The sequence below is a fragment of the Balaenoptera ricei genome, chromosome 5 (assembly GCF_028023285.1).
Source record: "Balaenoptera ricei isolate mBalRic1 chromosome 5, mBalRic1.hap2, whole genome shotgun sequence".
Lineage (NCBI taxonomy): Eukaryota > Metazoa > Chordata > Mammalia > Artiodactyla > Balaenopteridae > Balaenoptera > Balaenoptera ricei.
In genome coordinates, this window is record NC_082643.1 from 95,306,571 (window position 1) to 95,334,363 (window position 27,793).

At 37.0% G+C, this 27,793-nt stretch overlaps 1 protein-coding gene across 2 annotated transcripts in view; it reads left to right on the forward strand.

The window, feature by feature from the left end:
- Positions 1–27,793, forward strand: part of KCNIP4 (potassium voltage-gated channel interacting protein 4) — a 542,247-nt gene that overhangs the window by 485,020 nt on the left and 29,434 nt on the right. For both annotated transcript variants that reach the window (XM_059923268.1, XM_059923269.1), the window contains exon 3: positions 27,620–27,689. In XM_059923268.1, the coding sequence (XP_059779251.1) occupies positions 27,620–27,689 (70 nt within the window). The remainder of the gene's footprint in view (positions 1–27,619; positions 27,690–27,793) is intronic.

The following is a 27,793-nucleotide window of genomic DNA, read 5'->3' on the forward strand; positions in this document are numbered from 1 at the left end:
CCAATCACAAAATAATGTCTATCAAATTCACGCAGGGTATGTACATAAGGGGCAGGAAATCTTGGGGGCCACCTTAGAATTCTTTCCACCATACCACGGAAGACTGCTTCAGTGAACTGCAGGGTGTGCCACTGTACTTCTCTAAAGGCACAATTTTATATTCCAAGCATGCTTGACTATTATGTTGGAAGACCTCAGGGTTCAAAACCAATAAATCATTTTTGTTTTCCCTTTTGGGGTTTTTAAAATATGTTTTCTAACCTTGCATCTATATACTTCTGAAATAGCTTCTATAGCAGATAGAAAAATTCTATTACTTCCCTCCATTAAATGAGTAGAATACAAATGTAGACAAAAACAGAAAATATCCCCTCAGAAAACTCTGGCAACACTTGAGCCCTTTTCAGTTGTAGCACTAAAATTGGATTTTTACATTCATTGTAAGGGTTGGCAAAGGGAAACATTTGAGCCAGCTAGGGTTAAGAGAAATGAAAAATAGAGAACTGCTGTTTATTTCAGAATTTTGCGTTTGCACAAACTGCTGGGTTCTTTGAACATATATGTTATTAAAATAGCTATTTATTGAAATATTTGGTATTTAGGAAATCAACCTATGATGCAATACAGATTACTTCCATCTATTACTAGTCAATGTACCTGTTTTATGCATATTATATATTCATTTGAAACCATTTTTCTTTGGGGCCCTCAACTTTTGGGGATTTTCCTTCTTAATTATTTCCATCTTTCCTGCTCACTCTGCATGAAAAAATTTTCTCAAATTTGAGAAATTAGACATGCTGGCTTGAGTCACTGGATCAAGAACATTAAAGCTGCGACTCAGAGAAAGACTGCATTATTGAGAATAATAATAGGAAATCGGTAAATAAAAAAAAAAAATTACAGTGGAAACCAGGACATAGTTGCTGATAGTAATGAAGCAAATCTTCTTAAGAATTGCTACATTATTTGGTGCTAAGGGGTTTAAACATATTTTAACAGGTCTGTAACCTCTTGATTTCATAGTCACACTATGAGTAATTATTAATGTCCATTTCACAGAAGACATAAGAATTTTTCTCGTTTTATGATTCTTTTATATTTAGTAATTTTTATTATTTAATTTTTGTCTCCTTTTTTGGCTTTTTAGTGTACTAGTCAGTATTCCCCAGAAAAACAGAACCAACTGGATGTGTGTACATATAGAGAGAAAGAAATGTATTTTCACAGAATTGGTTTATACGATTGTAGAGGCTAGCAAGTCCAAAACCTGCAGGGTAGGCTGGTAGGCTGGAGAGCCAGGGAAGAGTTCAGAGGTAGTTTGCTAGCAGAATTCCCCTTCGCTCAAAGGCAGTCAGCCTTTTTCTTAAGGTCTTCAACTGATTGAATGACATCTTCTCATATTATGGAAGGCAATCTGCTTTACTCAAAGTTTAATGATTTAAATGTTTATCCCATTAAAAAATATCTTCAAAGAAACATCTAGAATAGTGTTTACCAAAAATCTGGGTTCTGAGGCGTAGCTAAGTTGACACATAAAATTAACTATCACATTAGTTATAAAGTTTAATTGTGCTATTAGTGGTTTGTAGTTTAATGGTCACTTTAGTGTTTATAGCACATATCTTTAACTTATCACAGTCTATCATCAAGTGATATCATTTTTCTCCACATATAGTAAAAAAAAAATCTTACCACAGTATACTTTCATTTCTCTGCCCCTGGCTTTTGTGCTGTTGTATTCATACACTTCATTTTACATATAATATAACTAAAAAGCATTGTTACTAATTTTGTGTTAAACAATTTATCTTTTTTTAATTTTAAAAACTTTTCATTTTAAACTTATTTTAAACAATATTTTGCAAAAGAGTACAGAGGTCCCATGTATCCCTGACCCAGCTTCCCTCAACAATTGGTTATCTTTTAAAGATACTTAAATAATAAAAATTTTTTTATTTATCCATGTAGTTACCATGGTCATTGCTCTCCATTCTTTATGTGGAACCAGGTTTCTATTGATACCATTTTTCTTCTGCTTGATTGACTTCCTTCAACAGTTCCTATAGTACAGGTATGCTGTTGCTGAAGTCTTTCTTCTCTTAATGTCTAACAATGTCTTTATTTTGCCTTTTGTTTTTGAAAGAGACTTTCACTGGATAAAGAATCCTAAGTTGACATTTTTTTTCTTCCAGGATTTTAAAGATTTTGCTCTATTGTCTTCTAACTTGCATTGTTTATGATGAGAAATCTCTGCCATCATTACAGTCATTCCTGTGTATATAACATGCCTTTTTTCCTCTGGCCCCCAAACGTAAGAATTTTTACAAACAGAAGAGTTGAGAATGAGGTAGATTTAGTTTCCAACCCAGTAAGTTCTGGCCTCTCCTTTTCCTCCCTAAATTCTGTTTGCAAAATAAACCATCTTTATATGGCTGATCTCTCTCTTTCCTTCCTCCATCTTAGCCAGCTAAAAAAGAATCTGAATGGCGCTTGCAATATTTTTCCTATAAACCAACTTGCCAAGTTCCATATGTTCCTTAGAGGCATTGTCTCTCCTGCATTGTTACTGCAGGTGACATTTTTCTTATTTCTCTATCAGCTAAAGCAGTTTGTTATTGCTTTTTCAGCTTCTATTAATAGTTTTTTCACCATTTTTCCACAGTCTGCTGTTTCTTCGCAGCTTTTCCACCTTCCACCTGCCACCTAGTCCAAAAGCAAATGTCACATATTTTATGTTTTGTTACAGCAGCACCCCACCTCTAGGTGCCAATTTCTACATGTCAGCTTTTGCTGTGTAACAAACCACCCTAATGTTAGGAGCTAACCACAGCGTGCATTTATTTAGCTCATGATTTTGTGAGTCACCTGAGCAATGCTGCTCTTGATGGCTCAGCTGATATTTGCATTGCTCATTCAGGCAGCTATGTCAGCTGGAACCTGGAAGATCTAGGATGGTGTCTCATAAATGTCCAATGGTTGGCAGGCTTTCAGCCAGGAAAACTAGCCTGTACTTCTTCACTTGACAGTAGCAGCAGATGTCCTGAAAGTAGCAAAAGAGGGCAAAGCTCAATGCACTAGCACTTCTCAAGCATGTAATTACAGCAGCTTTGTGATTGGCCAAAGAAAGTCACATGACTAAGCCAGCATAGTTGTGAAAGGGACTTCTGAAGGTCATGGGTTTAGGAAGAAGAGGAATTTCTGGCCATTTTTTGCAATCTAATACTTATGGTTAGTGCTACTTTGAAGTCAAATATGTTTTTCTACATCATCTTTAAAAAGTTTAGTTTGCCTTTATCTGTCTTTCTTTAATCTGTGGTGTTCATTCCCTTGTTTCTTTTATATTTGTTATCTAAGACAGATTTTAAATATATGAACTCTGGCTCTGTTAGAGATATTTTAGATTATAGAAATGGTACAAACCTAACAAAATATTGGCAATATTTATGGACTATTGTGATTCTTGAGCTACAGTAGTAGTGTTTTAGCAAAAGAGTTTTATTTTTTATTCATATAATGTTTATAACATTACATTTTTATGTGGACAACATTATATTTCTAGTTCTGTATACACTACAGTGTGCTCACCACCAAAAATTTAGTTTCTATCCATCACTGTACAGATACTCCCTTTACCTGTGTTACCCTCTGCCCTCCTCTCCTTCCCCTCTGGTAACCACTACTCTATTCTTTGCATCTACATGTTTTAATTTGGTTTAGTTTGCTCATTTTTTTGTTTGATTGTTTGTTTGTTATATTCCACATATAAGTGAAGACATATGGTAATTGTCTTTCTCCATCTGACTTATTTCACATAGCATAATACCCTCAAGGTCCATCTATGTCATCGCAAATGGCAAGATTTTTAATATGAGGAAGTAAACCTTGGTAAAGCTTTCTTGAAGAGATGGGAGTTAGGGAAAGGGAGGCTCCTTTCCTCTTTTTTTTCGCCCTGGGCAACAGCTTTGCAATTGCAATAGACAGAATCTGCCTACCTAGTTTAAGCAAAAAATGATAATAACACATGTAGAAGTTGTGTTTGCTTATTTGTTTAACTTAGGAATTTAATATGAAAACAAATGGATTCTTTGAGAAGGACTAAATGCACACTATGGAAGGAGGCCTTAATGAATGGCTTCTTATTCATTAACTGAAGTGTTTATAGAAATAAAATATTTTACCCAATGATCAGGGAATTCTCATATCAACTCCCTCTTCCTCTGCACTATGGAACGCTTAGTTTAAACTCTTAGAAATGCTTTATTTTGTGTGGCTGAGAAAATATATTTGTCTATTTTAGTTTGCTCTAAATTCACCAACTACTTATTGGATTACATCTAGTAGCTCTTTCTCCTCTTTTTGATAATTACACTGGGGTATCCCTGTGTTTTCATTAGAGCCTTATACAATTTGCAGAAGATTCATAGTCTTTGCTTATGCACTTATTCAAAGTTCTCTATGAGCATAGACTAAGTATAACTACATTACTTTGGGGTCTTTGCTTTCCTTCAGCATCCTCTATGAGATGCTGAACTCCAATATGATCTACTGGGTTGGGACTGCCTTCTCTATCTATTTTTTCAGAGCTGAGTTTCCACCAGAAGACATAGTCAAGTGCGTTCTGTGCTCATCTTCCACCATGTATACAATGATAGGATGGGTGAAATTCTGCTCCTTTTGGTGGAAAGACTAATTTGTTCGGATCCAAGGTATTCCTCATTGCATAGAAAAACAACAATCATGGCATTTTTGGATAATACTTTAAAATATTTTGTCTGATATATTTCAGAGGTTTATTTTTCATGTAACATGTCCATTATCATGTGGATTATATCTCCATGCATTTATATGTACATCTCTTCCCTTGCATCTTGTAGTTTGTGGCACCTTCATTAATTCATTCAAAATACTAATCAGTTACTTATTAGGAACTGTGCTACATGTAGGAATACAGAGTTAACATGATATACAAAAAAGTCCCTTTCCCTACAGTGCTTACAATCTAATGAGCTATATATATAAAAGTAAATGAGTTATCAAAATACCAAGTGAAAAGTGTTTAAGGGAAAAATAATATACCATGGAAGGAAGTATATAGTAAAACCCCTATAGTTAAGGGGGAAAAACTATTACAGAATAGCCCATTTTAAGATATAATCATATATTAAACTTTCTTAAGTAAGAAAGTATAATTGGACAGTCAGACAATTATCTCAAAGTCACTTATAAAAGAAAAAAAAAAAAAAACAAGTGAGAATTTCCACTAAAAACAAATTATGCTGGAAACAAAAGTAAATGATTTTTAAACAATTTTGCCATTGTAAACTTAAAGGTGAACTAAGGCAACATTCATCAATCTACTGATGACATAAATGCTCAAAAATCAGTAAAATGTGCTTATTGATTTAACAGCATTAAAATTTGGATAGCAAATTAATCATTACATAATAGTCTCACACTAAAAGTAAGTGCATTGAAAAATGCCTGTATATGTATATATATAGTTATCTACCTTCACTTCATTCTTGAATGCCCTTCCCTTATTTCAAAATCTGATAAATTCCTAACAAATCTTCAGATGTTTTTTTCCCTACAAATTCTTCCCAGCCTTCCAGCTCCCAGTCCTCTCTTCCCCAGTAAAGTGACCACTCCTTCTATTATGAATCATAACCCACACATCACACTGTTTTATAATGACTTATTTATGCATCTTTCCTCTCACTGGATTTTGAACCCATTAAGAGCAGGGACCATGCCTTACTCATTTTTATATCCCAGCATAAACACTCTACACATTGAATAACTTTGTGTGGAATAAATGATTGTGTAACAAAAGAATCAAATAAGAAGGGAAGAAAGTAGGAAAAATAAAGGAGAGAAGGAAGGAGGAATTTTTCCTTAATAATTCAAAGTACTTCTAGAGTGAGAGTTCCAATCTTATAGAATAAGTCATCCTAAATTTGACCACTCAAGTCAATAATAATAATATAACTACAGACTTAAAGAATATTATTTCCCATCACCACTTGTACAACTGAAGAAGAAGAGAAGAGAATTTTAAACCTGACAATCTTGTATTTCTTCTCTGATTTTTGTCTTTTATAGACATGCATGGTTTAGTGGGACAAATTTGGGCTGAGAGTGATATTATGAGCATTTTATTCCTGCTCTGTCAAAATATGACCTTGAACAGATCATTTGGCATCCCTTGCCTCAGGTTGCTCAGATTAAAAATGAGACACTTGAGCACAGTGAGCCTTTCTAACTCAAGCAAACTAATGTTCTGGGAATAATTATCATTTATTTAGTTATCGAATTGCACAGGAATTAAGGATTCTATTTTGGGGTGACTAAAATAAAAATAATGAAACCATTTAAGAGAGAGACTTTTGTACTGTTTTAGGACACTAGCGTTTGAATGTGAGTTTTATCACCTACTAAATGTAAAGAGTGAAATGATAATTACTATGATAATGATGACTTGGAGTGTCCCCTGATATGTACTACAGGGCAAGGAACAAGAGCTGGACCTGGTTTTCACAGTTGTATTCCCCCAGTACCCAGCTCAGTGCCAGATAAAAGGTAGGGACTCAAAAAAAGTGTTAATGGGATAGATCCTTTGTGGTTTCCAAATAATAGCACTCAGACTCTTTTAATTAGCAGATAATGTAAGGAATTGAGGTATCTGAATTGCAATTATTACAGAATCTAATTTTCATAAAATCATCAATATTTACTCATATTGACACACTATATTTCTCTCTGCCTAATTCATGGTAAACCTAGAGCTTCTAGTTCAGTGTTCTACCACACTTTACTTCCCAAAGAAGTTCATCATATAATGTAACTATTAGGCCACAACAAGAAGTCAATTCAAATTGTTCACCTTATTCATTTATATGTGCCTGGCTTACAGTAGGGGTTTAATAAAGATTTGTTGAATAGATTTGATTTGAATAAGAACAGCTGTGATATTGAAATTTCTTAAAATTTCAAATGTTCTTGTAGATTAATTTGTTTTGTTTCGTTGGTTTTTGGGTTTTGTTTTTTTTTTTTTTGCATTGTCTCGGCATCCTGCTGGGTTTTGAAATAATTCTCTGAAGCTAAAGGCCTCTGTTAGTGAAAATAAAGTTCATAAAATAAACGAATATATCATTTCTTGTGCCTGGGGTTTAGAGATTGAAACAATAACTAAGAAAAATATGAACTCTCCCTCACTCATTTGATTGTTATCTCCTGAAGCACCAAAACACACCAACAAGAGAAACAAGGGACTACATTTATCCCTTTGTAACCATCCTACAAAGAACAAAAAGCAGGGAGAAAATACCATTGTGGTATAGATTAGGATATTTTGGAGTTTGTGTAATAAAAACTAATTCTACGTAATTTTTTAAGACCATATTTTTTAGAGCAGTTTAAGGTTCACAACAAAATTGAAAGGAAGTTACAGAGATTCACCATATATCCCAACCCCACACATGCAGAACCTCCTCCATTATCAGCATCACTCACAAGAATGGTACATTTGTTCCCAAGGATGAACCTAAACTGACACATGGTAATCACTCAAAGTCCATTGTTTATTTTAGGGTTCACTTTGGCATTATACATTGTATGGGTTTGGTCTACTGTATAATAATATATCCATCATTGTAATATCATATAGGGTATTTCCACTGCCCTAAAAATTCTCTGTGCTCTGCCTATTAATCCACCCCCCACCTTCACCTCTAGCAAGAGCTGATTGTTTTACTGTCTCCATAGTTTTTGCCTTTTTCAAAATGTCATATAGTTCAAGTCATACAATATATAGCCTTCTCAGTTGGCTTCTTTCACTTAGTAATATGCATTTAAGATTCTTCCATGTCTTTTCATGGCTTGACAGATCATTTATTTTTAGCATTGAATGATATTCCATTGTCTGGATGTACCACAGTTTATTTATCCATTCACCTACTGAAGAGTATCTTTGTTGCTTCCAAGTTTTGGCAATTATGGATAAGGCATCTGTGTGCAGATTTTTGTGTGGATGTAACAATTCAACTCCTTCAGGTAAATAACAAGAAGCGCGATTGCTGGATGTTATGGTAAGGGTATGTTTACTTTTGTCTTCCAAAATGACTGTACCATTTTGCATTCTCACTAGCAGTGAATGAGCATTGTTATTGCTCCACCAGCATTTGGTGTTGTCAGTGCTCCAGATTGTGTTCATATTAATAGGTATGTAGTGATATCTCATTGCCATTTTAATTTGCATTTCCCTGGTGACACATAATGTAAGCCCTTTTTCATCTGTTTATTTGCCATCTGTATACCTTCTTTGATGAAGTGTCTGTTGAGGTCTTTGGCCCATTTTTTAATCAGATTGTTTTTATATTGTTGAGCTTTAAGGATTTTTTTTTTTTTTTGTATATTTTTGGTAACAGTTCTTTTACAGATGTAACTTCTGCAATTTTTTCTCCCAGTCTTTGGATTGTCTTCTAATTCTTTTGACATTGTCTTTTGCAGAAGTTTTTAATTTTAATGAGGTCCAGCTTACCAAATATTTACTGTATGGATCGTGTCTTTGGCGTTGTATCTAAAAAGACGTCACCATACCCAAGATCATCTATGGGTTTTCGCCTATGTTTTTCTGGGAGTTTTACACTTTTGTGTTTCACTTTTTGGTCTATGACACATTTTGAGTTAGTTTTTGTGAGAGTTTAAGGTCTGTGTCTAGATTCTTTTTTTTTGCATGTGTATGTCCAGTTTTTACAGTATCATTTGTTAAAGTGACTATATCCTCTCCAGTGTATTGCCTTTGCCCCCGTCAAAGATCAGTTGATTCTATTTATGTGGGCCTATTTTGGGGCTCACTATTCTGTTCCATTGGTCTATTTGTCTATTCTTTCACCAATACAGCCCTGTTTTGATTACTGTACCTCCATAGTAAGTCTTGAGGTAGGGTGGCATCAGTCTTCTAACTAACTTTGTTCTTTTCCTTCCTGTTGGCCATGCTGGGTCCTTTTCCTTCCCATATAAACTTTAGAATCAGTTTGTCAATATTCATAAAATAACTTTGCTGGGATTTTGATTGGGATTGCTTTCAATCTATGGATACAGGTGGCAAGAATTGACATCTTGACAATATTGAATTTTCCTTTCCATGAACAAGGAATGTTTCTCCATTTGTTTAGTTATTCTTTGATTTCATTCAACAGAGTTTTATATTTTTCCTCATTTAGAACTTGTACATATTTTGCTAGATTTATACCTAAATATATCATTTTGGGGATGCCAATGTAAATGATATCATGTTTTTAATTTCAATTTTCACTTTTTCATCATTGGTATATAGAAAAGCAATCGACTTTTGTATATTAATCTTGCATCCTGCAACCTTGGAACTAATTGCTTATTAGTTCCAGGAATTTTTTGGTTGATTCTTTCAGTTTTTGTACATAGATGATCATGTCATCTGAGAACAAAGATAGTTTTATGCCTTCCTTTGCACTCTGTGTTTCCTTTTCTTGCCTTATTGAACAATTTCTCATCCTTATGGCACAATTCAAAGTATCTTAAATTAAAATTTTAGAAGTTTTATTGGCTCACATAACTGGGATAGAGAAATAATTAGAGCATCAGGCACAGCTGGATCAGGGCTCTAATAATATCATCAGGATTCTGTCTCTTTTCTGTTCTCTCTTCGTCAGTCCTGATAGCTCTAGCAAGGAAGGATCTGGCTTTAGTCACATGACATACCTGAACTAATCACTGTGACCTGGGAGATGGAGAATTGTTCTTAGATAAGCTTGAAACAATGAGCTAGCCCTGTGGCCAGGGAATATGGTAGGTACTGAGACTGAGAGCCCCACCAGTATCATGTGTTATGGGGGATTGACACTTCCTAAAGCAAGGAAGAGAGTAGAACAAAGCAGAGCCACAGGAAGCTAAAGTCAGTGTATCTCATGCTGTCACTTTCAGAATCACTATATCATACTCATTTAAGACTTTGATCCCTGAATTTAAAATCTTCTTGATTCACTGGCCTGCAAGCAATATCCGTGAAGCTGACCTAATAGGCACCCACCTGACCTAACAGGCACCCACCTCTGGTGTTTTTTTGACTTTTTAAATGCCATTATTTTCTTCTCCACTCAACTTTTCACTTTGATGGGCATAACTGGAACCTTATCTTTACCTGACAGTGTGCAACTCCTGAAGTCTTCAATTAGTTTCACCTTTTTGACCACAACTTTCCATCTGTTCAATTGTCTTGGGTCCTATCTCCTACTACATCCTGCTCATTGACTTTACAAACCAGAGCTTTATTACCACCAGCCCTTCCTTTGTCTCCCCAGTTTCATATTCCTCTGGACTTGTATAGCTTGGATCACTCAATACACCTCTTGAGCATCCCTACTCCCTTTCTCTTGTTGTATGATCATACTTGTATCAATTTCCTAGGGCTGCTGTAACAAAATACCACAAACGGGTGGCTTAAAACAACAGACATTTTTCTCTCACAGTCTGAGGCCAGCAGTCTGAAATCAGTAACGCTGAGCCAAAATCATGGTGTTGGCAGGGCTATGCTCTCTCCAGAGGCTCTGGGAGAAGATATAATGCTTGCCTCTTCCAGTTTCTGGTGGGTACCAGCATACCTTGGCTTGGGACTGCATCACCCGATTTTTAAGACCAGCATCTTCAAAGCTCTCTCGGCTTCATCTTCACATTGCCGCCTCCTCTACATGTGTGTCAAATCTCTCTGCCTCTCTTTTACAAGGACACTTGTAATGGCATTTAGGGCCCACCTGGATAATCCAGGATAATCTCTCTATCTCAAGATCCTTAAATTAACCACACCTGCAAAATATAAGGTAATATTCACAGTTTCCAGGGATTAGGGTGTGAATGTCTTTGGGGGGGGGGGGTGGGCATTTTTTTTGCCTATCACAATACCCACGTGGCAAAAATCCAACTCAGCCAATAGTCTTCTCTCTTCACTCTTCTACTACTTGCCTAACAGTCACTATTTATTTACACTGTTCACACACAAGTTGACAGTCTCATTACTTTTCCATGATCAAATATCTCTTCCTTTACCCTTAACTTCAGTTAGGACTATACATCCTGCAAAGCTCTCCTGATTCCATCAATAAATGCATACGCAGAAACATCTTTGCTCCCACAGAGAGTTATGAACAGAGGGATTTTGTCTATCTTCATCAATCGTCACCATATCCTCAATTCCTAGATCAAGGTCTAAAGTGTAGTTGGCACTTGATTCAGATTTATTTACTGATTTATTCTTTCCAGTATAAAAGAAAAGGTTGTTCAATTTCCCCTGTGTTCTTAATCCCATTCCCTCTGACATCTTGCTTCCTCTTTACCTATATCTGTAATTTCTCCCCATCCTCTCTCTCCTGGCTCCTTCCCTATATCCTCTAAACCTATTCAAGTCTCTTTCACCCTTAAAAAATGCAAAAGATTTCTGGAATATTTTCAGAAGATTGTATAGGGACCAAACAATTCAAGACTCCTCATCTCCCAACAAAAATAACAAAAACAGAGAAAACATGAGGCAAAGCTACCATAATTAAATCCAAATATTAATCTCTTTCTGGGAAGCACTAAGATTAACAGAGGATGAACCAGAGAATGAAAATATCTGTGAAGTACTGAGGAACACATGCATTGTTTTTCCTTCAGTATGTGGCAAGAATATAAAACCTGTAGCTTTATGCCACACTAAAGAGAGTACAAATTATCACAAACTTATATAGCATGAATTTTGAAGAGGATCTCTTGCTGATGGGAATAATGCCTTCACCATACTTACAAATAAATGTCTTGAATATCTATGAGCTCTAAAAATGAAAAAGTGCAGATATAAATGAAGAGTAAACGTAGTAGAGTTTTGTGATTTGATGGTTCTTTTCTATGCCTGGAATATTTTTGAGAAGTCAAGATTTTTATGTGTTAAATAAATAAATAAATAAATATGCACTATTTAATATATTAAAACAGGTAAGCAGAGAAGAATAAGAGTTAGACTACTTCGGTTTTGGGGTAAACATATCCACACAGGCATTAGCTACATCTAATAGCTTGCCAGTCTTCTAACCCTCCAGCGCCTTAGATGCTAGTGCCTCAGATAATATCATGGAGGCCTTATTAGCCCTTTCAACAGTATAGAGATCCAGCCTAATCAACTGCACCATGTACAGGTATGCACTGTAGAAATCAGCATCATCATTATTATTAATCATTAGCTAAAGCAAAGAAAGATGCAGAAGTAACGCCTACTTACAAAATATATAATCCTGAGTTATTTACATTGTAATCCACAGTAATGTGAATTTATTCTGTGTGTTTGATTTTTTTCTGTACTGGGAGATGGGAGCAAGAGATTTCATGTCTCAGCTATGCTGAAACTCTTATTCAGCTGAAATAAATTTACACAATGCAAAGAACATAATAGCTGATCAGTGGAAAGATTGATCAAGGCAAGGGCAAGACCATGTCTCTTTTTCCCCGTCTGTTTGTTCAGCTTGCAGCAAAGAGCCTGGTACAGAGTAGATGCTAAATAATTATGTGTTGAAAAAATACTATATCAGAGTTAGAAATTCAGCCCTGGTAGAACAAAAAGAAAATGGCCATATTGATTATGTGTAATATGATTGGGACTTTTGCTGGACACTTTATGTAAATTATGTTAATTCTCTCCAGAGCCCTGTAAAGCAGGTATATTATCCCCATCATATGACTGGTAAAGACCTAGATCCTTAACCCATCTAGCAGGCCTTGAACTAACTTTTTCTGAGACTATTACTTCTGGCACATTTGTCATCACTTTAGTCCTTGAGCAAATCCCAGCTATGTACGCACCCTTGGCTTCTACCCTGGCTCTTGCTAACTTCTACTCATCCTTCAGGTCTCTGTGTGAAAGTGATTTAAGTGGGACTTCCTCAGGTAGGTCTCCTGTACTTCCTTGGTAGCATTTTTCACAACCCTAAATGATTATCTGTGCAGCTCTTTGTTTTATGTGTACCTTCTCTGATAAGCCTCTAAGCTCCCCATGGGGGGGCTTCATCTGTCTTGTTGATTATTTTATCCCCAGCACTTATTACACTCTCTGACATATACTATATTTTCAAAAATATGTGATGAATAAATGAATGATGGGAAAACTCAGGATCACAGAAGTTAAGTAATTTATTCAAAGTCCCACAACTAGTAAGTGATATGAGTGGATTTTAAGCCAGGGACATCAAATTCCAAAAGCTATATCCTAGAGCAACTAAGAAAATGGAAGATTGGTTTGGGATTATAAAAAACCCTTTGAGATGAATAAGCAGATGGCATTTAATAAAGATAAATTTAATCTCCTTGATAAAGTGAAAAAAACAACAAAACCTAAAAAGATTCATAATGAATATCCCCACCATTCTAGAAATAATCCCTGTCATAGTTAATGCCAAGTATCACACTAAACACTATATATGGGTTATCTTTGTTAAGCCTTATAATAACCCCAAGATAGGTATTATCATTATTTCTGTTTTATGGAGGATTTAAAACTTTCCCCAATAAATAACCAAACAAGCAGAGCCCACATGCACTTAAAAGCAAATTTATAAGATTTTCAGACTCAAACTTTAGGATTTTTGTGGCTGTCTTGTTTGTTTACTTGTTTCCTTAGACCTACAACCTACAGATTTTTGGTGACTAAAATTAAGGGCCGCCCAACTGCCTAAAAAGAGATTGCAGTTTTAGGCTGATTTACTCCAACTATAATATCCAGAAAGGAGACAGTCTCTGGGTCCCTTTCCCTGAAATAGTTAATTTTGTTTCTACCTAATTTGGGAACAAGAGCTCTCCTGCCACGTTTCATAAAGAGAAAATATCTTTCTGGAGAGAAATCTACTCCAACTTGCCCCAAGCTTAGGGAAAGAACTGCCGAAGTGTATGAACTAGAAATGGAATTTCTAGCGCTCGTGGAGGACACTGCTGCCCCCTTGTGCCTCAACACTGTAATGAAACACTCGGAGAATGAGGCCGCGCATCCCTCCGGTCCCCGGAGCTCCAGAGGGCCATGTGATGTGCTCTACGACTGACAGTTAGCACCGAGATCTCTGGGGCCACTCCGCCGCCTTGGGAGCCTGGAAACAGTGCAAGTCAAGACCCACTGTCCTCTCAGGCAGCTTTTGTGACCCTGGCTAATTGCCCCCCCCCCTTTTTTTTTAATTTTGTATTTTATATTGGAGTATTGTTGATTAACAATGTTGTGTTGGTTTCGGGTGTACAGCAAAGTGATTCAGTTATACATACACATGTATCTATTCTTTTTCAAATTCTTTTTCCATTTAGGTTATTACAGAATATTGAGCGGAGTTCCCTGTGCTAGGACAAGGACAAGGACAGCAGGCCCTTGTTGGTATCTATTTTAAAGATAGCAGTGTGTATGTGTCAGTCCCAAACTCCCAATCTATCTTTGCCCCCACCCTTCCCCCCTGGTGACCATGAATTTGTTCTCTAAGTCTGTGAGCCTGTTTCTGTTTTGTAAATAAGTTCATTTGTATCATTTTTTTTTAGATTCCGCATATAAGTGATATCATGATATTTGTCTTTCTCTGTCTGACTTACTTCACTCAGTATGATAATCTCCAGGTCCATCCATGTTGCCGAAAATGGCATTATTTCATTCTTTTTTATGGCTGAGTAGTATTCCATTATATATATGTACTACATCTTCTTTATCCATTAATCTGTCAATGGACATTTACCTTGCTTCCATGTCTGGCTATTGTTGTCCCCTTTAGAGGAGAACCTCTGAAGAATCACCAGAAGTCAGTGGGCAGCAACTTCTCTAGTATTTGCAACAAAGGGAACTTAATTAAAGAGAATAAACATTCCTTTGACTTACAGCTAAGCTTCAGAGACTCAGGGCTGCTCCTGAAATTGTAATTTGATGAGAGGCAACTATGTGAGAGAGGGACAGAGCATTCCTTTCTCAGAACTGATAATAAGAAAGTAGAGGTAAATAAATCTGTAATAAAATGTGTTTAGAGCTGGATTGACCACGTCTTCCCCCTCCCTCACGAAAGCCAATGACCAGAGGACTTGAACTGCTGCCCTACATCTCCTCACCTGTGACGTTTGAATTCGTTTATGAAAAGCAGTTTGATTTTTCATGCTGCTTTGCCCCCATGGGTTTTAATATGATATGTATTTGTGTGAATATTTGAATAATACCCTTCTCCCTGATGGGCTGTAAACTCCAAATGGATAGAGACTGTGCTTGGTGGTTTAGGAATATTTGTTGAATCATCGATTAATGATTTTTTGGTGAATTAATAGGGATGAAAACTATTGGGATAATTAGTTCTCTATTAGTTTATTTTTCTTTTCTATAGTTACACTTGCTTTTCACAGAGGCAGGTTTGTAAGGTATAAAGGCTTTATAGTCAAACTCAGGTTCAAATCTCTCCTACTGCATAATATCTGTCTGATCTTGGGGAAGTTTCTTAAACTCCTCTGAGCTCATTTCTTATATACCATGTGAGAAAATATCTACCTCCTTTACTTGTTATGAGAATTTTTTTTTAAATAAATTTATTTATTTATTTATTTTTGGCTGTGTTGGGTCTTCGTTTCTGTGCGAGGGCTTTCTCTAGTTGTGGCGAGCGGGAGCCAGTCTTCATCGCGGTGCGCGGGCCTCTCACTATCGCGGCCTCTCTTGTTGCAGAGCACAGGCTCCAGACACGCAGGCTCAGTAGTTGTGGCTCACGGGCCCAGTTGCTCCGTGGCATGTGGGATCTTCCCAGACCAGGGCTCGAACCCGTGTCCCCTGCATTGGCAGGCAGATTCTCAACCACTGCACCACCAGGGAAACCCCTTGTTATGAGAATTTAATGATAACATATATCTCCTACACCGTCAGGCTCAGTGCCCAGCAGACCACAGGTGAACATTAAACATTACTTCTGTTAATCCTCCAACCTCTACACTCCTTCACAGCTTCTTTGGATATACCTTAGAATGGGTTTTTCAAATATCTGGACCTAGACAAATCAAATCAACTCCATACGCACACATATTACTGTAATCTCTAGCTTATTCTTCTGGGTCCGGTAGAACTTCCACTAAATTTGTCAGCAACCAATAAAGAGAACTCGTTTTCATTTCCCCATTCTGTAAAGAGATGTAATAAAATGACAAAAGGTTATTGCTTATGTTAAAGTGTCTCTGACTGCAAAGAACTGAAAACCAATAAATAAAAACAGCTTACAGAATGAGGAAAATGTATATTCTCACATAAGAAGTCAAGAGACAACAGACACAATAAAGTCATCAAAGAGCCAGAATCCAGGCTATTTGGTAGGTGGGGAAAATTAGACTGAAAGAGTATATGGTTATTGCAAAGCTCCAGAAAATAGATTCTCTTACAATTCTGTTTATGTCTGTACACGTACATGAATATCATCTTAGTGTTTTATTCTTTCTGATTGGAAAACTACATGATTTTTTAAGTAGATTTTATTGTTGAGGTTTTTTTTTTTCGATATCATTAGGCTGATGGCATGCCAATTTGAAAGTGATCTAATCAATTCATAAAATCTGCATAATGATCTTGATGATATAGAGCAGAAATAAATAAGGACAGGGCATACCTCCACATATGGAATACTGTTCATAGCATTCATAAAAATAATATTCAGTTTTGCAGTCTCAGCTGGTCCTGTACATGGCTGAGCACAGCCTTGACAGGATATATTCCTTCCAAACCTGGTTAAACTAGGACTGCAAGTAGTATAGTTGCTAGTTGTGGTGAAAATAGTACAGTATTTGTACAAGTCTGAAGAGTTTCTATTGTTTGATATACTGTAAATGTAACTATAGAAAAGACTGTTAAACAGAAACTGCTATGAAAACCAAAGTTAGCCCATACTGAGACAAAGCAGATGTGGTAGGCAGATAGCTAAGATGACCCACCCAAGACTCCTGTCTCCCGGCTATTCAGCTAAACATTAATCCAGGTATTGCTGTGGAGAAATTTTGCAGATGTAATTGAAGTCCCAAATCAGTTGAACTTAAAATAGAGAGACCCTTATGAGTCTGATCTATTCACATGAGCCCTTTAAATGATAAGGGAAGTAGAGAGAATCAGTGGGTAAGAGGGACTCAATACACCTTTGCTGATTTGAAGATGGAGGAACTTATGTGAAAAGAATGCTGACAGAGGCCACTGGCTAATAGCCTGCAAGGTAACAGGGAACTCAGTCCTACAACCAAAAGGAACTGAATTCTGCCAAAGATCTGAATGAGCTTGGAAGAGGTTTACAAAGTCCAGGTGAGAACCAGAGTCAGCCAACATTTTATGTGTGAGACCCTGAGTGGAGAACACAGCCAAGCCATGACAGACTCTTTCCCCACAGAATTGTGAGGTAATAAGCTTGTGTTGTTTTAAGTCACCAAGTTTGTGTTATTGTTGTACAGCAATTGAAAACTGTACACAGACCTGCTTTCTGGGCACTTTTGTCTTTTTTTTTCCTCAAATGATTTTGAGTACCTGTAGAATTTAATCGTGTTGTAAGCAACACAATGAGTCGACCAATTGAACCCTCTTTTTGCATAAAGTTGGGAAAATCCTTTTTTGAATACTCTTTGAATCAAATAACTCTACATGCATTCCAATAAAGGCTCAGGACTTGGGCCAGATCCTGGGAAGCATTTTCCTGCAAAATATGGGCAATTTCATTTTGCAGAATCAATATAAGTGACTTGAAAAGAGAATGTTAATGTCTAATTAATGTCTAATTCTTAGAATAGTACTAGGATCTTTATATACATAATGTCAATGAGTTACCATTTCTTCACTATAAAATGCTGTTACTTTTCACATTTTATAGACTGAGACTCAGAATCCTGGGACATTTCAATGACTTCTTTGTTAGTACAGCTGAAACTGGAGCCTATTTTTTGGTGTTTTGGGTTTTTTGTTTTGGCTGTAAATCTCACGTAATATTTCCCTCTTCCACACAGTTAGAGAATAGAGCTGGAGATGAGGAGAAAATGTGCCTTGTACCTTATATTTCTCCTTCATCCTGGGTGACAGTGGGGCCTCATGGGGCTGAGGAGGTGCCTACATCTCCACACTTTAGCAGCTGAGTCGAATCTTGATTATCACCCAGCACTCATCTCTTTTCCAATATTAAGTAGGAAAGTCTTTCTCCCCCTTTTTTTTCCAATCTGAAATTCATATTTAACGACTTTGGCTTCATTTTGGCCCCAAGGAGTATATTCAGGGAATACAGAAGGTTCTTAATGCAAATTTTGGAAGCAGCAAAATATCTAACGTGTTGGTTGTATCCAGTTTTTTTATTTTTTTCCTTTTTCATTATCTATTTTAATTTTCATTTGTTTTATTTCCCTGTGATGTCAGTATTTCGTAGAGTTTATTTTACAGATGAGGAAACAGACTAAGAGAGAATAAATGACTTGCTAAGAGTTCAAACACCTGGGAATATGGAACAAAAATTTAAAGCTAGTTTTAGTTCTTAGTGATCAGGTTGTATGCTCTGAAAACTGAAGGGCTAATCTTATCATTCTGAAATGAGTTTTTAACAGCCCAAATGTTGAATACGGTAAGGTTTTTAAAATTTGTGTTGAACTAAGAAGTGTTTTCTCTTGACCCTGGTGGTCTCCCCTTAATTTCTGTGATTATATTTGTGATAAGCAGTCATGAGGATTGGGAAGTGGAACCAAGATTTTGACCTCAAAAGTCCAGGGACAGAGATGTATTTAAGACAAAGTGGTGACCTTGAATAGTACAGCACAAGGCATCAAAAATTTTCCCTCAGCACAACTGGATAGAAGAAAACAGAAGAATTACAGAGAAAAAAAATTGTTTGGGAGTGCAAGGAGTTCTAAAAACTTGCACACAAGTTTTAAAGGAAACTGCCAGATCAAGTTTATTTTCTAATTTCTTAAAAGCTAAGAATTGTTTCTGTATTTATCCATTCAAGATAAACATTTTTAATACTCTGCTGTGAACACTGCTGGGCTCTATAAAAAATCAGTCCCTGCCTTCAAGGTATTTACCAAGTCTAAAGGGAGAAGAGAAGTCCACAAACAGAATCTAGTGATAAGAGCAGTACAGTTCATGGCATTGCACCATGTAAATTTTGAAAATTCTCCTGCAACTGTGGAATACCAAGTCATCTTTAAATTGTCATGCTACTAGGAGAGTGACTTTCCAGAGCAACCCCAGTTTCAAACGAGGGAAGTGGAGAATGGAAATTTAATTTAAAAGAACCTATGCTTTTCCAATTGGATTACATATTAAACAGGGTGGAATAATATGTGAAGACAGTCATGCTTCCCGATGATACGTCTCTGAGAATGAAAGTCTCCATCCATCATCTTTATTGTATCAGTGAATTCACTTCATCTATCTTTCGAAAGTCATCCTTGCTGGAGGTGGTGGGGTGTTTTGTTTTCACAATTTAATCAACTAAGTAATGGGAAATATTTTTTAAAATCTCAAAGGATAAAAAGTTGTCTTGGCTATGAAATAATTATACTATAACTCAGCTTGATATGTTCACATCTTGAAAACTAAGAAAATAAAAGCCACTGTCTCAAATGTTAAATATATACAAACAATTATGATTCATCTGCAGCATAAAACACAGTCAGACAAAAATACAACTTGTTTAAGCATCCTCCCATAAAGAGACTTTTTATCTGATCTGGGGGCACTCCAGACACCAGAATCTTAACTATAATAATTAGATGGAGTCCATGTGGTAATTTGAAAGTAGTTTTATGTTATGACTTTGTAAAGTAGTAAGTAATTAATAAACAGTTGGATTCATACTCAAAATAAGAACTTAATAATAGCTTATGATTAAATTTACTTAAGTATAAACAAATATATACATATATTACACAAACAATTAAGTTCTCAGATGAATTTCAAATATGTCTTCAAGCATGCCACTCTCGCCAACTCTCAATGTGTTCACCAACCCGGAAACTCTCTGAACTTGTCCTTTGGGGGTTTTGGGAGGTTTCATGGCATAAACATGGTTGATTAAATCATTAGCCATTGGTGATTGAATTCAATCTCCAGACCCTTTCCCCTTCCTGGAGGTCAGGGGGGGTGGGACGGAAAGTTCCAACGCTCTAATCACCTGGTTGGCTCCTCTGGCAACAAGCCCCATCCTTGGGTGGGGTCCAAACGTCACCTCATCAACATAACAAGAGATAACTTTCTCTCTCTCATGGTTTTAGGAGCTCTGTGCTAGAAATGGGGACTCAGACCAAACACATATTTCTTATTATAAATCACAATATTACAGTGTCCCTTCTACTTTCCATTCATTGGGCAGTTTGACACATGGTTCCAGCAAACCATTAAGGACCCATGAAATACAATCTTCCCATGGGTTTGGAAGCAGGAAGAATTTGTTGATAAAAAACCCTAAAGACACACACCTGAAATCCTCTTCTTGTCTTGTCCAATTCATCAGGTTCCCTTTTGGTGTGTCTCATGGGTTATTGCTGCATGTTCTTCTAAGTGTCCAAGATGCTTTCTGGTCTCTGCTTATGAACTCGTACCCAGCTCGCTTTAAGTGTGGTCTGTAACAATTGTACTGCTTAAGAAGGTAGCTTCCTCTAAGATGGCCAACTTACCTGCCATCTATTTTTGCCAGAAGAATGGATGCTCTTCTTATTTGGGGAGTGATGTGAGTCTCCCTCGTGTTCTTCTCTGGTCTGAGTGCCCAGTGTCCAGTCTTTGTGTTCCGCCCACAGTCTGCTGTGCTACTTATCACAGAGGTGTCAGTCTACTTCCTTTGTCAGAAAGAATAACTGAAAAAACAGTCTCTGGATGAAACATGGATGTCATTACATTTCTGTGGGTACATTTCTTAGGTTTTCAACTTAAGCACCTCACAACCGTTGTCATGTATGCCTTCCTTGGCAACAGGAGTAGGTGTGAGAATTGATGAAAAACATAGTTGCTTAAAAGATGTGACATTTTAGATATCATAAAAGGGTTCCCAAGGAGTTATTTATTTCACAAGGACTTTTACCTTTTCCCCATGATAGTTTTGTACCATAATTCCTTTTTTTTTTTTTTTTGATTTCTGAAGAGGTATCTCTAAATGTTTAATAATTGTTCTGAACCTGAGGAGATGGTATACACCAGAACACAGTCATTTATGGGAAGAGGAGATTTCAGCCAGTGGAGTGGACAAATATTAGCATGAAAATACATCTGATTTGCATATCACTGTAACCATTTCTAGAGCATTCCACCAGAGTTCTGACAACTTTCAAGGAAATGCTGAAAGACTTTCTTAAGAGGTAAAAGTATAGGAACTCACAATGCACCTCGGAAAATAATTTCTTTAGCAATTTCCTATGCATACATGGATCTCCCTTCAAAGCACCATTCCCAACACTTTTCATGGACTACTGTATTTCTAATGTACTCATCTAAGCATTAGTAGGGAAAACTTTTCTTTAAATTAATGAATAAAAAGTCTCCTGGGTTTCTACTGACATTTATTTCCAGGATGGTAGCCTTATTCTTCTCAGCTGTCATTTACAACTGCAGTATTCCCCTGCCTTTGAGGGTAAACTCTGATGATATTAGAGAGAGCAGATTCAATTTATAAAACTAGAGGAGGAGGCATAACTCATATCTGCTTTATAGGCTCATTGCATTATATCAGACCAGTACTCTACTGGGTTCAACTGCTTTGATGAATACAATTTAACCCTGGTATAGCCATGTTGAGGTTACACCGACTCTCTGTATAATGGAGTTCTGCTTACCAAATTCTAGATTATTAACATTATACTAACAGCTCATATTTAATGAGCAAATACGGTGCACAAAGAAGAGGGCTAAGATAATAACATAACGTGCGTTATCTTACTAATTCTCATAACACACCTCTGGTGTCAACAGTTATCCCCGTGTTACAGAGGAGAACAATAGGATTTAGATGAAACAATTTGAAGCTATGCAGCTTTTAAGCAGAGGTTCAGTGCAGTCCTACTTCACTCCAGAGCCCAGGAGCATAAGCATTTCACTAGATTATTCTAAATGCTTCCTGGCAGAATGATACCAGCTACTGTATGGACATGAGGGTGTTTGCAATGTCCACACATCAGCCTAGACATCAGGAAACACAGACACAAGGTAAGGCTCAGCAGCCCACCGTATGGTTTATGGCAATTCCTGTAACCTCCTCAGTCTCCTTGTTTTTAAAATGAAGCCATCGGACTGGATTACAGGTATTCCCCACTTTTCAAAAGTTCTCTTTACGAAAGACCTATATTAGTACCTGATTTCCCTAATCAAAAGAAGTCTGAAGAGGATTTTTCACTTTTATATAAAAAGGCGAAAAGTGAAAATAGCATTCAGCGTTCATTTCGCAGCTAACTGATATAGAGGCTGCACACCTCAAGCATAAAGGAACACCACCAAGCCCCTTCCCCAGCAAGAACTACACTCTGCATCTCAACGTCAAGCCTCCATAGTTGTTTTTTTTTTAATAGATCCTTATTGGAGTATAATTGCTTCACACTACTGTGTCAGTTTCTGTTGCACAACAAAGCAAATCAGCCATATGCATACACATATCCCCATATCCCCTCCCTCTTGAGTCTCCCTCTCACTCCCTATCTCACCCCTCTAGGTCATTGCAAAGCACCGAGCAGATCTCCCTGTGCTATGCTGCTGCTTCCCACCAGCCAACTATTTTACATTCAGTGGTGTATATACGTCGATGCTTCCCTCACTTCGCCCCAGCTTCCCCCTCCCACCCCATGTCCTCAAGTCCATTCTCTATGTCTACCTCTTTATTACTGCCCTGCAACTAGGTTCATCAGTATCATTTTTTTTTTTTCGATTCCGTATATATGTGTTAGCATACGGTATTTGTTTTTCTCTTTCTCACTTACTTGACTCTGTATGACAGACACTAGGTCCATCCACCTCACTACAAATAACTCAATTTCGTTTCTTTTTATGGCTGAGTAATATTCCACTGTCTGTCTGTGAGCATCTCTGCTTTATCTCAACTTATTTTGTGCACACAGTAGCAAGGTGTGTCCATTAATAATGATGACATGGAAAATGCTCAGGATATTTTGTTACAGTAAAAAAAAAAGAAGATACAATACTATATTCTTACATTATTCTAATTTTATTTGTACAGCATATTAATACATGCTTAGAAGACTAAAATAGTTTTACAGTAGCATAATTAAGGGTAATTTTTATTTATTTTTTTCTATAGACAACATATATTCATGAAATGATCACTTGCTAATAATCAGATGAAATGTCATTAGAAAATACAATATAGAAGCCATAAAGCTTATAGAAGGTTATAGTAACTTCTCAAAGTATATATGAGTGAAGCTTTCCTCACTCTCTCTAAAGCTGGGAATTCTACTGCTTCTTGGGTTCTTCCTCTTAGAGTGAAGAAATCCTAATTAACAAATTCATACTTAGATATTTAGGCCTTACTGAACTTGTTTATTTGAAAATATCATCCTTTAAAAATGACTCCAGGGGAAATGAAAAGAATTTATATTGCTAAGTGATGTGATGATGGTTCTATTAAAGCATCAGTGGGAGAACTATTTCAGAGCACAGACATTTGGAGCATTTTCAAATAAGGCTCCGAGACAGACACTGCTAACAGTTCAACAAGTTTGTGTTCTTATCTTCTTCCTGGGCACATGAGCCTTCTCTTGTGGTTTGGGGTGGACATATTAAGTGATTTCTCACCAACAAAATAAGAGTGGAAAGGATATGTACCACCTTAAGACCTGGTCCATAAACACCTTTCATGCTCGCTCTTCAATGTCTTTTTCTCCTTCAGATGAGATGATCACATAGACGCCACATGACGATGGCCAAGCTTTCATTAGCCTCTGTCCCTTAAGAACTCTGATCTGTTCCCCGCCCCCCAAGACTGTTGGATAAGCAAGAAATATACTACATTCTTTTAAATTTATATATATTTAAGTTACATATTTGGGAGCATGTTTGTTACAGCAGCAAGAGTTAACCTAACACAGCCACATCTCTTATGGTATACACTTAGCTGTACACAGGGCCTCGTCAAATTCATTCTTAAAGGAGAGGTGGAGATACCCCTTTTGTGCAGAAATGACTCCACAAAACTGGTGAGGGAAGAGTTAGAGAATAGATCATTCATACCATTTTGTAAATCACTAGAGTCTTAAAAAATCTGATTAAATCTGATTTTCTTTTACTTGAAGGTAGTAAAATGAATTGCTTTCCCATAAGAACTCTTTAGAATAAATAAAAGATCACCATTCTATGGATTGTTATTTTTGTGTGTTCTTTTATGTTGCTTCTGACCTTTCTTGTTCTATTTGGATGTAGGTCCATGAGGGCATAACATTTAACTTGTTTATTGCTGCTGCCTTGTTTCCCAGAGAAGTTCTTAGAATAATAAACATACAGTATGCATGGGCTAAAGATGTAAGTTAATGTAATAAATATAAGATGGATAAAGACAAATTCACTTGATGAGACTTACCACCTTAAAACTTGACCAGGAGTTTTTATCTTTTTAATTTTTTTAAAATATTTTTATTTATTTATTTATTTATTTATTTATTTTTATGGCTACATCGGGTCTTAGTTGTGGCATGCAGGATCTTTCATTGCGTGCACAGGCTCTTTGTTGTGGTGCACGGGTTCCAGAGCATGTGGGCTCTGTAGTTGTAGCATGCAGGCTCTCTAGTTGAGGTGTGAGAGCTCAGTAGTTGTGGCACGTGGGCTTAGTTGCTCCGCAGCATGTGGGATCTTAGTTCTCCAACCAGGGATCAAACCTGCGTCCCCTGTATTGGAAGGCAGATTCTTTACCACTGGACCACCAGGGAAGTCCCTGACCAGGAGTGTTTAGTTGGCAGAGAATGGATTTCGTTTGACACAGACATGTGATTAAACATAAAACAAACACATATGAGACCATCAATTTCTGAATTTCATTTCACATTATAAGATATATCTATCAAATACATCTAGAGATTAGAGACAGCTGACAAGTTTGCTGACTGCAGGTGTCCGTTCATTTCCCATCTTTGTCTCTGGCTAGAATCATTTGAACTCCAAGGCAAGTTTCCAGCTTTGACCTTGCACTAATTCACCACCTGATGGCAGACAGCCATCTATTTGTTCTTGCCTTACCATCCCCAGCAGATGGCTCAGAGATAAATAGCCAATAAATCACAATTTCCGTGCGTGAGAGGGTCCAACTACAAAGTGCTTATTTGCCTTTAAAATTGGTTCTGTTGCTGCCAACTAGACAGAGTCATTTAGTCAAAACTTCTGAGTGATCAGCTCTCTACATGCCATCTTCTTTCCTTTTGGAGTTGTAGCTGTTGATTGTTCATTTGCTTATGTATTAGTTAGGATTCGCCAGAGAAACAAAAACCAATAGATGTGTATATATACAGAAAGTAATTTATTTTAAGCAATTGGTTCAGATGATTGTGAAGACTTAAAATCTGATGGAGGAGAAAGACAGACTGGAGACTCAGGGGCTCAGGAAGGAATTACAGTTCAAGTCCAAAGGCAGTCTGCTGTAGAACCAAGAAGAAACAATGTTGCATATTAGCTTCCAAGGCAATGTGCTGGAGAATTCCCTTTTGCTCTGGAGAGATTAGCATTTTGTTCTATTTAGGTCTTCAACTGATTGGGTGAGGACCCCCATATTCTGGAGGGTAATCTCTTTTACTCAAAACCCACCAACTTAAATGTAAACCTCATTCAAAAACACCCTGTAGAAAGATCCAGAATAATGTTTGACCAAATAATTGGGCATTATGGCCCAGACAACTTGACATGTAAAATTAACCATCATAATTTGCTTGCTTGCTTTTTTCCTAATTTGTTTTTGGCTGTCTTTTTTTGCTCCAATCCTCTTAAGTCCTTGGGATCATTATTTCCACAGGGCTTATTTAATTCAAAACCTTGTGATGATCTGGAAAGTTCCAAGCTCACATTCCAGCTCTCCCACTGGCTAGCTGAGTACCAAGGCACTTTACCACGTAGCCTAGTTCTTCCTCAGTGAATAGAGATTCCTAAGTCATAGGTTTATTATAATGATCGAATGGGGAAAATCCACATTGACAAGCTCTGTAAACACAAGTTCACATTGAAACTACTATTCGAAACTGTGTTTGTATATCAAAGGTACTACCTTTCAAACCAACAAAGGAAAAAACAGAAAATTCCTCATGTGAAGCACATTATAGTTGTGAATAACTAGCTCATTGGAGTAAAGAAAGATCAAATTAATACATCAAGTTTATTCATGAAGGGACAATGATTTTAAGAGTTAAGAAAAGCTTTTAAGACCACGAATGATTTTGAAGATCCCAGTAACAGTGTCAAATTTAAAGTATACAGAATATTCATGTCTAAAGGCAGGGAAATAAACACACCCCTGATTCTCCCCCAGTGAATCCTGGAGATGCCGGGTAGAATGGGGTCCTGTGAGAACTGAAGCAAGGGAGCTCAGGTAAGATGCACCCGTTCACAAGAAGCTACTCAGAAGAAATGGATAGAACTTAGCACTTCCCCACTTTCAGTGTACGATTAACATCCCACATGTGGTTTGATGTTGGATCATTTTGTGATTGTCAGTCTCCACTGCTCAAGGAGTGTCTCCAGTTCAGAATCCTGACCAGATTGTTCTTGCAACTCCAAAGAGTGAAAGCGTTTTTGCGCTTACCTCAGCCTCAAGTCCACTTACTTAGTCCTCATTTCGGCATCAAGGCAGATCTTTTCTAACATTTTAGATTGCAGCTCCTTTTACAGAAAATGTCCAATCTCAGAGGGGTACTTTTACACTCTGGTCCCACCAAGTCAGTAGTCCAACATTAGTGGAGTTCCCAAGGTCAATATCCTTTAGTCTTAAATAACTCCAACCATGGGACAAAGGTGGGAATCCATTATGTTCAGGCCTGTTTCTTTTCAAACCCTCCTCTCCAGAAATTCAACAGATCTTCAGGCCCTGCCTTACTCAGAGTTACTTATTACTAACAATGTTATCGTTCAGTCCTACAATCTGTTAACAGAAATTAGTAACTATTTCTGTTTGAGACTTGTTGGGCCACCTTATACCCAAAGGGAGCACATCATTTTCTCATTGAACTAAAGATTATGGGGGTCCAGCACATCTCCAGAGGATACAGCACCAAGATCCAGCACAGACCACATCAGAAACATCTTGCAATGTCCTTGCTATATGAAAAACAAAGTAATTTTTCCTACCTCGTTGATAATATACATACATGTTCTTAAAAACAGCAGTGTGTTTTTTTAATGTGTCAGACCAGCTTTGATGCTGATACTATGCAAAGATTTTTACAACAGCAACTTTTTTTTCAGTCTGTGAGAACTGGAACAAAGAGAAGTTTATAGTGTGCTTTTTTTCTTTTTGTGATAATGGATGGATGGAGAACTTTCTTGGTGCAGCTTTGCATGGTAGACAGTTCTATTTCAAACGGGCAAAAAATCAGTTTTATGAACACTTTGCTCATATTGCTTCTCTACCACTTTCTCTAGGAATGCCCCAGCGGGGTTGTTAACGAAGACACCTTCAAAGAGATTTACTCGCAGTTCTTTCCACAGGGAGGTAAGTACAAATGTGGACCAGTGAATTCTACTCTCAGTTAGAATTATGCTTGCAATCTTGAGTTTGGTTTAATCTTTCATGGCATGACTCTACATTTTTCATCT